The sequence below is a fragment of the Cyprinodon variegatus genome, unplaced genomic scaffold, assembly GCF_000732505.1.
Source record: "Cyprinodon variegatus isolate N-32 unplaced genomic scaffold, C_variegatus-1.0 Scaffold31, whole genome shotgun sequence".
NCBI classification, from domain to species: Eukaryota; Metazoa; Chordata; class Actinopteri; order Cyprinodontiformes; family Cyprinodontidae; genus Cyprinodon; species Cyprinodon variegatus.
Window position 1 is genome coordinate 1397259 of NW_015150484.1, and position 14583 is coordinate 1411841.

The window sequence follows — 14583 nt, forward strand, 5'->3', positions numbered from 1 at the left end:
TTTTTTTTTTTTTTTCTTTTACTAATTTAATGGGACTGGGAGAAAAATAACAAATTGTTTGGCCTTAAAGGGAAAAATATGTTAAAAGATAATTAGGAGAACAGACTTGGAGCCATCTTAGTGACTCTTTAGGACTGACTACTACAAAGAGAAAAATTTATTTAACTTTAAAGTAACTGGGAAACTGTGTTTCCAGTAGATACTTTTCTTTTCTACCTCACATTAGTTTGGACAAATGCAAACATATTGCTGGGAAAATAAATTTGCCAGATTTCCTCTGATCTGCTTCTGTTTCACCAAAAAAAAGACATGTCTTTATCTAAACAGGTTCAAGAGCAAATAAAGTTATCAAAGCCATCTATAGTAGATAAATAAAACAGTGGTGAACATTTTCAGGCGTGGCTGGGCTAATGGGGAAAAACATACCTGCCCAAAAGATATATGGAAAACCTGCTTAATGTTCACCAAGGAACAATTTTTTCAAGGAACCATAGCAAGGAATATTTTTTTTACAAATCAAGTCCCTGATATGTCCTATAAAAAAGCTTGATTTTAAGTACCTAGAAGAAACTCTAAACATTTTAATGTCTGGATTAATATATATATATATATATTTTATTAAAAAGACCGACCTAATGATGACTGAAGATCTTCCTTAAAAAAACAGAATAAAAATATGTCTTGTTCTAATGAAATATTGACAGGGAAAAACTAATTTTAATTGTTGTAATGTCATTGTCTGAACATGTGTTTATGTGTTTTGACTGATATTGTATTATGTGATCTTTTGTTTTGTCTTTCTGCCTCAAGACAACAGATGTAAATTAGCATCTATGCTATAATCTGGCTCATTTACAATCTGTACAGAAGTATAAGATTGTTCATTAATGTGCTCTTTCCTGATTAAATAAATAAAAATAAAGTTCTGATTGTGGTAAAATGTATTGCATGCTCTGACCCAATCCCCCGAATCTGTTAAATCAAAATAAAAAATAAGGACTCCATCATCCCATTTATGAAAATGGTTTTGAACCAAACCATATTCTCATATTGGAAATCTCAAAGTATTTAAAAGTCATACAGCAAGCCAAAAATGTTATCCCAGTATTATTAAACGCTCTTGTTTTATGTTGTGTTTACCATATTTAATATTTGTATTAAATCAAACTAGATGAGAAAAGTCCTGAAAAAAACCTTTATTACTCTTTCTGAAGGTAACTCACACATGTACTTTATTACAGACATCCAAAGAGTTATTCTTCATTTAAAGAAGAAAATAATCAGATTTGAAAGAGAATGTGAAACCAAAAGATTCCTCAGAGGATAAGGATATAGATGCTGTTCTTACACAGAAGAAGACTCCATATTTGGTCACACAATCTAAAGCTGTCTTTGCATTATTAAAACCCCTTTAGTAGTATTTAGTTTAAAACTTTTTGATATGAAATCAATGGCTCCAGCTGTGAAAAACTTTTAGATCTCCTGCATCTTCTCATTGCTGCAGTTTATTAGCTTAAAAAGAATAAACCAACTGAAACTAAACAGGGAGAACAGCATGTCGTAGCACAGTAGGCTAAATCTCAGAGGGGCCTCTGCTTCATTTAATAGTGTTCAAGCTGTCCCGCGGTCCAGGACTATAGCTGCAGAATAAACGGGGATATGTACACACCTTGAATACAAAATGCAAACCCTAAAGTCAGTTTATCTTTATCAATAATTAAAAAAACCTAAATCCATATAAATTCTGTCAACTTCAAGGCATATGCAAGTGATTACATGTTTCCATTGCAGTGAAAGATGTCACTAAACCAGATGTCCAAAATGAGGAGAGGGAGACGGCCATGTTGGAGAACAGATGTCTCCAGCACACGGATTTCTTACACCGAGTCTCTTACGCTTTGCTTCAGCTCAGACAACTGGCATGAAAGCTCTAAATCTGGCCAGGAGCCAGAGCTAAACACACTTGCTCCCTGTTGTGCTCCACCTCCATGTTGGCGTGCGGCGGCCTTCGTTTATAAGAGGAGGACAGATAGGTCACAGTGATTGGGGTTCAGATGGGGAAAGGAAATGACCCCGCCCCGACCCAGCCCCGTTGCAGAAAGGATTCCAGTGCAGGCCATCTTTGAGGGATGAGGGAACATGGCAGCGGCTGCAGCTCTTAGCAAGAGCAGTTCCCGCAGCCCTTCACACTGTTCAGGATCTCCTCCTGCAGCTTCTTCCTCTCCTCCTCTTTCTGGGACAGCCGCTCAGCAGGTGGCTGGGCTGAGAATTTACCGTCGCCGCTGCTCAGGATTTTGCTGTTCTGCGCGTTCCACAGGTCTCTGTATAAGCTGCCCGGCGTGGCGAGGAGGGTGCTGTGGCTGCCTCGCTCTGCCACTTTGCCCTGGAAACAACAGAGGAGAGGTTCAAATAAAGAGACGCTGAACACAGAGATAGTCAGCGTTGCATCGTGACCACACTGCTGAGAGTCCACGACGCCTCCCCAACAACTGTTGCGCTCTTCTTGCAAAAAAAACAAAAACAACTCATGGACAAAAACGACAAACACTTTCCTCCTACGCAGCTGCACACAAATGAGGGCATCCCCTTCCCCCACCTCAGGTGAGCGTGCAGAGGTGTTGGCACAGTCTTTAGCACACCCAGTACGAGCATGTGACTGTACCCTGCTCGTTATTTTAATGAGCACCCCAGGCAGTCCTCTGCTGGTGACACTAGCAAACACTGTGGCGACATCACACGCAGACGTGCCTCCTCGTCACAACCCTCTGATCCCCACCATCTGACTCCGGGAACATGGATGGAGACAAGCTCGGCTCGCCGCAGTTCAAAGAAGTCTCCTCTCATTTTATCCTCCCGCTTGAGCACCGGCGGAAAATGTCAGCTCACCCGCATTGCTTCTAATATTAACTCTTACTTTCTAGATAATAACCGACTTCACTCCTCACCTCTTTTGTGTTTTACAGCCTTGAAAGGTGCGGCTTTTTTTCTGCTTCCCTGGATGCAGAGAAGAGATTCACTTCTGCCACAGTTTAGAGCAATGGTGGTTGTCAGAGAAGTCATCTGAGAAGCCGTGAATAGCCCTGAACAAGGCCTCATCAGTGTCTGGGAAGCTGGCCCATACATTATTAGACATGGAGACAAACAACACGAGCCATCTGACCAAAACAGCCAGTCGACTCGGCCTGCTTTAATGAGCCCTTATGGAGAAAATAATACATTCTTCTCTGCAGACCGCCGTTCTGTTGTTGAAGTTAATGAGAAAAGTTTAATAAAGCAGGTTTTATTTTTTTTTAATCACGTACGTTGAGGAAAAGGTAACGGGGGAAATAAATGAGTGCCAAAACCGGCGCGGCGCGCTATATCCTCATTGCTGGTGTATGCAGTGCGTTGAAGGTTATGCCGAGTGCAGGTCATTGTCCTTCCCTTCAATGCAAATGTATCTAATTGGACTGGCAATTAGCAGCGAGGATGTTTGCGCTCGGACAGTCAGCCATGATATGGGTTGCTTTCCCCATCACTGCAATGTTCCAGCTGAAAGCCTTAATGAGTGGATGTATGTAGCAGAGGTACAGACATGCTGGACCAGCGCTTACCTGATTGAGGACCAAAATCTCATCTACATCTACAATGGTGGACAGTCGGTGGGCGATAAACAGAGACGTCCGGTCCTTCACAATCTCCTTCATAGAACTCAGGATGTTCTGGAAGAACAAGGAAACTCTAGTTATCGTTTCGGCAATTTGTAATCACATTCCTTTAACTTGTTAATTTCACAACATTTTACCGAGAAATCTTAACTTTTTTTTAATTGTGATTTCATGAGACAAACCAACATGAACGGAGAACAGAGGCACAAACAGGAGGCGAAAAGGACTCAAAAAAGAATTAAAAAATCAGAGGCAAGTTCTGCCATTAAAGCTGTGGGTCTTTGTCTCTACTAACTTTGCAGATCTTCCCTTCAATTAGCTTCTCTGTTCCTGCTTAAACTGTCAACAAATCAACCCACCTAAGCTGCGGCTCCCTGTTAGCTTCTCTCTACTTAATTTTTGGATGTTTTTCTTTTCTTGTATCTGTACTTGCACACACTGGTCGACTCAATAGAGGGTTCAGCAGCCATGCCTTGAGTTTGGGGCAAGGAGACGCATTGCTGCGCCTTCAGTTCCAGATCCATTGTTATTGTGTTGTTTGATTTAGGGATGTCCCATTACAACTTTTCATTTCCAATTAATCACACTTTCATTATTCATTTTGTAAGGTGGAATATTGAGAAAGGTGGATCATTGATTTTATTCAAAGGACAATATTCAGCAATAGTTGGTATGAGAACAACTGATCCACGTATTATTAACCAATGAGTTACAGAAACTTTTAACATAAATGGATAAAAGCAGTTTGATTGTATTGCATATTTTAAATGCAGGCCGGTATATACCAATATTCATCTGTTGGTTGATATCGGACAGACTTCTGATATCTGTATTGGATCAGGACATCACTGGTTCAATTTGTTCATAAATGTTTCTTTGTTGTTTAAATGAAGACTAATTTAACGTTTTTTTATCACAAATTTTTATCACGTGAATGGAGGAAGATGAAGAAGCAATATTGGCTCCAAGAATCATCCCAGAAATATCAGAAAGATGTACAAAACAAAAAATGAAAACTGTATCTGCATGAGCCTTAAAAACCCTGAATCAGTTGATAAAGATGGATGAGATGCCTTTATGCTGTCTTTTTTATGGACTGATAGCTCCTTTTTAGAGGGTTTAAAGTGAGCTTTTCACTTCTCTGTTAAATCAGATTTGAACTTTCTCCCTGATATAAGGTAAGCTGAGTAGTCTTGTTAAAATGCTGTTTACACACATTCGCCAACAAACCTCTGGAAACTGCCCAGAACAGTTCGATTTATACCACACATAGATGCGTTGACGACTTCTCACTGAATGTGCACACCACACCCATTAGATTACTAAACTAAATTAAAAGCATTTATCCTTTTCTCTCCACCCCAAGCAAAATGAATCCAAAAGCTCTTAAAACCATCATTTTCCTTCCTCTTTACAATCAAACACTCTTTGCTGTTGGTCTATCAGATAAAATCAAACTAAAACACCCTTACATTTATTGTTGTAATGCAACGACATTGGAAAAGGTTGGATGGGAATACTTTTGCAGGGCTCTGTAGGAGATCCCAAGGCTCACAATAGTTTCTCCTAATCCAAAGGAAAACAATTTGCAATAACTGGTGTGTGAATGACAGAATATATATGAAACATATTCCCACACTTTGATTTGACAGAGAAACTAAGTCAATACAATGTTGCTCGGCAACATCCCCCTTCATATGCTTTCCACTGTGTGCATATGATAATATAAAAACATAGATTTGATGAGAGGCAACATAAAAAAAAAAAAAAAAAGTCAATTAACAGCCACATCTGCTGCCCAACTTCCTCCCCCCCTTTTTTTCTGGATAAGTTCAGAAAGATCGTACTGAACTTTCTCATTAGATGTAACATTTACAAAGACTGTGTGGTTTAAGCTGAGCTGGAGATTAAGTGGGAGAAACAGAGGCAGGTGGCGGGGGGAGGAGAGCATGGGGGTGCTCTGTGTGTGTCACAGCAGGTACGTGATGCAGGAAGGAGCAGAATTATTGTGTACCTACAGCAGGTGACTGAGTGGGTGTTTGTTCTGCTAAATGTGTGGCAGCTCGCCACTGTTATTATGCGTCTGTCTTCCAGCAGGACCCACCTCTTCGGTGATGGAGTCCAGGGACGACGTTGCTTCGTCGTACAGGAGGATGGGCGGATTCTTGAGGATGGCGCGGGCGATGGCGACACGCTGCTTCTCCCCACCTGACAATTGAAAGGTATTATTAATAAGAGGTGAAGAGCCGCAATGTTTGACATATGCAAAGCGACAGACAACAGGTCACCATTTGGCTCTTCTCTTCACTATTACCACCAAACTGTGGGAGCCATTACTCATACAATACCACTGCTGCAGACTTTGAATCCAGTAAAAAAAAAACACACTTCCATTTAATTGCGAAAAAACAGTCAGCAGGGCTCAAACATTTCTCCCACTGTGTCTGACTCTGTCTACATTGCATATGAGCAGTGTGTGGTCCCTTGAAAGCGAGCGGCTTTCAGCAAGTGTAAACATCGCTGGCGGTGAGCAGCAGTGAGGCTCGCACCGGCCCCTTCGTGATCCCCCCACCACCACCACTGCTCACTGACAGCTGTCGCATATAGCAGCAGTGAAATTAATGAGAACCTATTCATGTCTTCATTTTGTCCGTTCTCCCTCTCTTGCTCCACATGTAGGAATCTATGCCGCTGGTAATTGCGTTTTAAAGACAAACGACTCCCAGCCTTGTTTACGTGGGCTAAATGAGTGACGCTAAGAACCGGGTCCACACAGTCTCGTGTTGATCGAATTAAAGGAACTTACAGGCAGCGTGCCATTAAACACACTTATGGTCTGAAGTGCAGAAAATGACAGCGCAGTGATGGTGCATGTAATTAAACGGAAACTTTTGATGCAGTTTGTGGTCGTTTCTTTGCGTGGACACAAGTTATTTTGACAACCGAGCCATTAAACTAGCAGAAGGGTAACATTTCAAAACTTAAAAGCGTCAATGTTTCTTTAGAAATTACATATTCATTTCAGATGCAGTTTTTTAAATGAATTAAGATCAAATCAAACAGGTGCATATTTAGCTCACTAAGTGTTCCAAATCTGGCACCAGTTATTAGTGAATCATGTCCATAACATTGAAGATGCTCGCTGAAATAAAACGTCCCTTTCCTGAAAAGTTATTTACTTAAAAAGCAACAATCTCATATAAATCAGCAGAACTATTTCAAAGAGCAAGTGAATCAAACTTTGTAGAGAAACAGTTTGATTGTTCACAGAGTTTATTGTTATATTTTGCAGGGCTCTAACTTAAATTTAAGAAGTTTGTATTATGTAAAACAAGTATTTACTATTAATAATAACCTGATAAATTAAATCTAGAGTAATTGTTGTAATAACTTAACTAATTTGGTGATCTATCCAAATCGTTTGCTGACATTTGCAGACTCCATATCACGCCATTTGCTGAAAGACTAAACCACTCAGGAAATAAGCCAAAACTGTACAAAAGATACTATTTTCCTTCATTATAAATTCAAAATCTCTGATGTCCGTAAATATAGTCTATCTAGTTCTCCTCAAATGGCCTAGTGTCAGCTTCACCTGACTCAAAGTTGGGAAGAAATATCTTAAAATCCCCTACTAAGGCGAGAATGGAACCTATAGCCACTAGGGGCGCTGTATCTGTAAGTTCCAGGTTTGCCTCCCTGAAAGCAACTGGAAACTAGAAACAGATCACCGTGTCCAAATTAAACAGTTTCCCTTTGTGTTTCAGAATCTGACAGCAGACTGCTTTGGACCAGCAGACTGTCACACTCAGATTGCTGTAAATCACGCTTTAGGTCACATGACACATTCAACGACAGGCCCAACCCTCTCAGGTTACATAAGCAGGTTTTTGAGAAGAGCAGCCTGCACGGAGCATTGATGCTCGCAGTGTGCTATATATTTACCTTAAAAAAATGCACAGGATATCGGACCTTGAGGGCCAGAACTGAGGAACTTTGCTAAAGAGTTTATATAAATGCCGAACATCAGAACACAATTTAGCAAGCATTTAAACTATCATGCAAGGGAAGTGTGCTTTATAAATACCCTGATACAGTGAATCCCAGAAATTTAAAATTAATATTATCGTACCATCAGAAATACATCCAGGCCCAGGAGTCACAGTTTCTGCTGGATTTTTCAATGTTTAAAATTCAAAATCTATTTTTCAGTGTCAATGTAAGCCATCACTGATTTAGATCTATAAAAGACCATCTCTGATCTAGACTTTTTGGTGCTGTAACCAAACTCCTGGGATGTGGAAACAAACGGAGTTGGAATGCCAGACGTCGCAGACAGATGGTGACTGATGGAAGAGGGTAGACAAAACAATCCTAAGGTAATCAACCTTAACTCCAGGTTCAAGGTGCATCACGTTCTGAAAGCCATCTGTCAAATTTTGCATCCTATTGGAGGACTCCGATACAGAACGAAACACAGCAAACGTCCTCCAAAAATCCTCCAAAATATCCATTGCCAAACCAAAAAACAATGTGAATCATAAAAAATTCAGCCTTTGCAACACTATAAGTATAATGAACTGCTTAAGTTCAACATTTGGAAGTGAGTTTTCACTTTCCCCGAGTTCATTCTTTGCATACCAGTCTGCTGGATATTAGAAGATAGTACAGATTCCCAAAACTGACTGGTGACGTAAGCTCAGAACGGGTGGAGAAGAAATTGTGACGATATGTAAATTGACTTTAACTAATTAGGTCAATTTTTGACAGAAAACTTGGGAAATCTTGAGACCAGACCCAAAACTGGTCACATCAGCTTTATGTCTACAGACGGAAAACGAAATCTTTCAAATGAAAAAAACAAAAAAAACAACATACCTGCTGTCAAACAACCTTTGCTGTTTCAACCTTTGCTGAATCTGAGAGGAGCCATCCCCAGTCAGAGATGATGGCTTTTATTGCATTTTATTAATCTATTTAACTTTAATGTCTGAGCCTTTGTGTCCCTTTGCCTGTTGACTGAATTACTTAGCAACAAAAAAGTTTATATTTCATTTGCTCAAATACTTAAAGGGCTTTTTCTTTTTCCTTCAGTCCAGATAAAAAAATATATATATCTGTTCATTAGTCATGTGAGTAACACTGTAAAATTCTTTCAAATAAACACTCACACACAAATATACAAAGAGAACCAATTTAAAAAGTTATCTTAGTTCATCATTTGCTGAGCGGAAAAACAGAAGACATCTGTGAAAGTTCATGAACGTTTGAACCTTGGTTTTTAGAGGTGGAGGAACAGCTCAAGTGGTTCAGGTTGCCGTCTTCCTGCATGGCCATGTTTCCCTGGAGATTCAGCCCACAGACAGATGTCCTAACATTGTTCCTCTGTATTTGTAACATAATGAGTGGCTGCTTTTGTTTCTGTTTTTTAAGCAGCCAGGGAAAGGCCCACAGGGAGGCACAGAATGGCAGGTCCATATAAGAAGCGGATTTTGGTGGTTTTCACTTTAATTAACAACCATTAAATTTTTCTACGAGAACAGCTTGCAGAATTGTATTACAGTGTCTTCACATTATTTGGAATAGCCAGCAAATCTGGATTTTTGCCAACAATTTAAGTTCATCGCAAGCAGTCTAAGCAGTCCAAGTGTGCAGAGATGAAAGAGAAACCTTAAATCATTAAAATTAAATTCTTTCTGATATGTCCTTTTCAGGGTCAATGGAGGAATAGTCTTGCTCTCCAGAGCCCATTTCTTGTTAAGTAGCTACCTCAAGGATATTCGAGTTTTCGTTGTGTATTCTACATTAGTATTTCGTTTTTAAAAGGTATGATAATATTTCCTTCCATAGCTACGCTAAAATGTCCAATATAAAACCATGACCAAAGGTTTGCACGTAGTCTAGAACACTGCTGTCAACAGGTGTTAGAGGAAATTACCTCTTTTGGTATTGATTCTAAGATTTTTAACATTTCAAATGACTCCACAACTAGTTTTATAATTTTATTGTTCTACAGGTTAATAACCTAACTAAGAGAGTATAGAGGTGCTCCAATCAGATGTTTTTGGTGCAGCTGACAGCCACATTACTGTGCAGAGGGGCTTTAGCTTGGGCAGCCCCCAGTCACTGGAACAAACTGTTCCAGTGCCTTCATTCTGTAAGGATATATAGCTGTTTAAAACCCCCCCTGCCTTTTAAATCAAGTTCAGTTTGAGTTACATGAGAGCAGTTTTTAAATCTTAACTCTCTTTTTATCCAGTTGTTGTATTTGTTGTTTTTATGGCTGTATTGTTTGTATTAACCTTTCTTAAATGCTGTAATGTCCAAAGCAGGAGAATATAACTAATATGGCACTGAATTAGGATTAATAAATGCTTTTTAGGACCATAGTCATCTATCTTTAAATGAGATACATGTTTAGAAATCATGAAACTGCATAATTATATTAATGTTTGCGCTGTTTTTTGGGGGGATTTTGGGTTTTGGGGTGAGCGATTCTTCAGTTCGGACTTCCAAAAAATGCAAATACCAAGGATCATAATATTGCATTAGACTATATTCATCGTGGTTCAAATACGGCTGAATGGATTTTCTTTGTGTGTCTTACTGTTGTTGTTTTGTTTATTCTTTTTTTTATTATGGAAAAATGTGTTTCATAGATTAAAAAAAGTTGTCGTTGATGATTAATAATGTTAAATGAAAAAATCTTTATAGGCAAACATTCATTTCACGGCCCCACTTTTATATGACTCTAAAACCTGGAGCTGGTAGTTGGCAGAGCACCACCCAGAAACCTATTATTCAACTTCTCTGCACCGGCGGCAGCAAGAAATAATGTCATGGGGTTTTCCAGAGCTTTAAAATAATAATAAAAATCACAATATATAGTCTTTAAATGTATCAGAATATATTGGGATAAATACAAATAAATAAGCAAATATTTGTTTTTTTAAAGTAAAAAAATAAACCAATTTGGATTTCTAAATAAGTTACTTTTTTTTAAGAAATAAACTGAACAAAAAAGTTACAGTACCAAGGAAATCTCAATAAAATGTGTGCATTTTGAATAATTAGTTGTATATCACGTTATTAAAAACGTAACAGTCTGGGTTTTGTTGCCAGAGCTTTAACAATAGAATACAAGCTCTTAGCAGCCAGTTACCAGGTTGACAGCTGAGCTTTTAAATTTGTTGGTTAAGAATGGAACGATGTGAGTGAGACGCAGTACGCAGCTTTGGTTTGTATCTGGGAGATCACATTCAACGGGAAGTCAGAGGACATAAATGTGCAGCAGACCTGACAGCTTGAGGCCCCGCTCTCCAACCTGGGTGTCGTAGCCATGGGGCATCCTGAGGATGGCGTCGTGCAGACCCGCTAAACGTGCCACTTGGTACACCTCTTCTGCTGTAGCATTTATGTTGCCGTACTGCAGGTTGTAGAAGATGGTGTTGTGGAACAGAACGGCATCCTGGTGACAATAAAGTCAGGGAACAAAATGAGGCTTCTGAGGATAACATGGCAGCAGTGAGAGAAACAGAGGATGGTAAGATACAGACAACAGGATTGGAGGGGCAGAGAAAGAGGAGCAGAGCAAATGACAAAATATGTTCATGCGCCATCTGTTCGGATCATCCTCAGTGCTCGCTAAAACCAAAATGATCTTCATGAACAATTACTCTACACAAATCATTGTTTTTCATTTCATATAACATATAACTGTTTTCATACATTGCTTCTATAAAAAAAGATGTAAAAAAATCTTTACTTAAACCACAAATTGTACCAAGTTCGGTTTTACCATCTGTATGTTAATGAAGAGGTTGGCTACCTATCCAATTATGATTTTTTTGTTCTGAATTTAAAGGAAAAACTATTAAGGAGATTCAATGAAAATAAACCAATATAAGAACTTTAATATTTCTCATCTACTTTTTCAGACCTTAAATCTACAACAGTGAATTTGTATCCTGTGCAGTTATGTACTGAATTGAACTATGCATGTATTGAATTTTTTTCATTTCAAGCCAGCAACGATTTCCCCTAAAATGTTGCATGCAGAAATTTGCCTTTAATAAAAATTGCTGCCGAAATAAATCTTTTATGATGACTTAAACCGCAAGCACTGCATTGTGTCCAGAGGTCTTTTTGCAATGAAAAATGCTCCTTAGATCACATGACACACCGGTACTTTAGACAGAGATGGCTTTCTTCACTTAGCTTGTAGCGCACTAGCTCTAATCAAATATTTCCCACATTATGCTTTTACCAACTAACTTGTATTTGAACAGGTGCAGTTTGGATGCCATGAAAATTTAGTGCTTTCTTACGATGTGAAGCTAATTTCTACGAGTTCGGGAACCAAACTAACTGCTGCTGAGTCACATGATCAAATGAGTTCATCTGATTGGTAAAAAGCTGCTGGTATCGGTATCTTGAGTGATCATAAAATGTCAACACAGTTGCAGGTGAAATTTTTGCCAGTGAATCTATTTATCTATTTTATAAATGTAAAGTCTATAATAGATTTAGAGATACTTTCTTCTGTATTTTATTATTTGAATTTCAGACATTATCTTTCACACAACAAATCAAAAACTTTATTTCCCTCACATAAATTATATACTTTTTCAGTATTTGTAGGAACATAGTACCCAAATAAAAAACGTAAACACATTTGCATGCATGTTTGTTCTGATTTTTCCTTGTGTCAGACCTGAGGTACGACTCCCAAAGCCTTCCTCAAGCTGTCCAGGCCGACGTCTCTGATATTCTGCCCCGCAATGTAGATGTTTCCCTGATTAGGCTCATAGAAGCGGAACAGCAGCCGCACGATGGTGCTCTTCCTGCAAACAGATAGAAAAAAATCTGTATTATCACCTCATCAGTAAAACACAGAAAGCCACACCTACTCATGGTCTACTGAAGATGCTTGGAAGAGTGATCACACTAGAGACGCACCAATCAATCGCCCTGAGATCAAAATAGTCCAGTTGTCTCCCCACCTGCTCTAATAATCATCATCTATTAATTAGATGCACCAAAACTAAGAACTTGTACCATTTGTTTTCATAAATGGAACAACCAATAATCCAATGAGACATTAAAAAGATTTTTTTCAATACAAGGTCTAACAGTTAGGCCTAAATTTTAATGATGAAATTGAACCCAGAGATGTTCATAAAAAAATGTAAATGCATTTAATTCACAATTAACATGAGGAGACAGCATTGAATCATTTACAACTTTTGCTTTTTCTTATCGTTAATTTATGAGAGAATCAGAAGAATCTTTTCACAGTTCCAATTATTTTTTATTTATTTCAAATTGCTGCTTAAAGAACCAGCAGCGAATATTTCCTTTTATGTCTTTGCATCTTTAGTAAAATAACAACAATGGCTAGAATGGGTTGTTACCAGTGGGTTAAGCTTTAAACAAAACCCGAAGCCGGCATCAATCAAGATGAGCCTTATTGGTGCACCTCTAGGTAATATTCACCGAACCGAACTTACCCTGACCCGCTGCCACCAACTATAGCCACCTTCTTTCCAGCGGGAACTTCAAAGGACACTCCGTTTAAAACCTTCTGACCTTCTAGGTATTCAAAATAGACGTCCTCGAAGCGAATTGTGGCGTTCTGCGGCGTGACGATTAATGGTGGGGCCAGATCCTTCTCCTACAGCAAAACCATTAGAGGATTAACAAACAAGAGAAAAACGTGAGAAAAAAAAAGAAAAGTGTGAGTCAAGGCCTGGAGTGATGCAACAGCACCTTCTAAAGAGGCAGAATGCAGAGACATTCATCGCATTTGTAAGCAGTTATTACAGAAAGCCCTCAGAATCTTCACTCTGCCCTTCATTTTCAATGCTCAAGGATCAATAATAAATTTTAGCTTCACACTGAGCTGAGATGTGGCCAAGGTCAGCATTGAATGAAACCCGATCCTTTGCCTGAGAGTGAAAAGGTTTTCTGCAAAACCTACAAGAAACATCTTCACCCACAATCTGCCTCAGTCAATTCATGTAAATAGCCCAGAGAGCATTAGTAGACACGCATTATGCCACACTCTCCAACATGGAAAAAAGCCACAATTATCATCATTCTGTTTTTGGTTGGTGAGGCGCAGTTTGTAGTGAGACGTGTCGTTTTAAATAATTTTACATCTGCATAAACGGGACAATGTGTTCCACATTAGGAAACAAAAAAAAAGCAGTCATACAATACAGGCCTGCAGGGCAGCACCATTCCACAAGGAATCACAATGGAGAGGAATATTACTGATGAGTGGAAAAAAATAACTGGACAGATTCATGACTAGCACTGTAATTACAGTGCTGGAGATGGGAATGGCCTTCTTATTGTCGGGCAGGCAGACACATTTGCACTTAAGTGCACTCTTAGGACGCCGGATGGGCTGTCATGTTCTGTCCAAAAAGAAAAGGGGAGAAATGCGGCAACATTCCCCACAAAATAAAAATGAGCTACTGAGAAGAAATACAATATTATACATGTATATATATTGAGCTGGAAAAGGCTTGAAAGAAATTCTGCTTTTATTGTAGGTTTCTCTTTCCGCTTATATATAAAAACATCACAGTATACATCTGAAAAAAACAAACATTTTAATGTGCTGGAAACATAAAGTCATCTTAAATCAGACGCCTCTCAAGGTCATATACTACAACGAGGTTAACCAGGAAGAGAAACAGGCCTGCAGCATGACACATCAGCCACCATGCTTAACAGGAGGCATTAATTCACATTAATTTGAGGTTCGACCCCAATCTCTGAGGTTCATTTTTCAAATTCTGAATAGCTGCTTAATATCTAGCATCAGGTTGCTATAGAGACACTGTGACTTTAAATTACTATGAGTCTTCATCTTAGCCAAGCGGCCTCTGGATAAAAGCTCTTCTATTGAATCTATACTCAAGAACCA

General features: G+C 38.9%; 1 protein-coding gene across 1 annotated transcript in view; it reads right to left on the reverse strand.

The window, feature by feature from the left end:
* Nucleotides 1–1187: 1187 nt before the first annotated feature.
* abcb7 (ATP binding cassette subfamily B member 7) overlaps nt 1188–14583 on the reverse strand; it is a 44751-nt gene continuing 31355 nt past the window's right edge. The window contains exons 11-16 of the mRNA XM_015400851.1: nt 13157–13320; nt 12361–12490; nt 10944–11115; nt 5752–5855; nt 3594–3701; nt 1188–2383 (exon numbers count right to left, since the gene is read on the reverse strand). Of these exons, the coding sequence (XP_015256337.1) occupies nt 2159–2383; nt 3594–3701; nt 5752–5855; nt 10944–11115; nt 12361–12490; nt 13157–13320 (903 nt within the window). The 3' untranslated portion in view covers nt 1188–2158. The remainder of the gene's footprint in view (nt 2384–3593; nt 3702–5751; nt 5856–10943; nt 11116–12360; nt 12491–13156; nt 13321–14583) is intronic.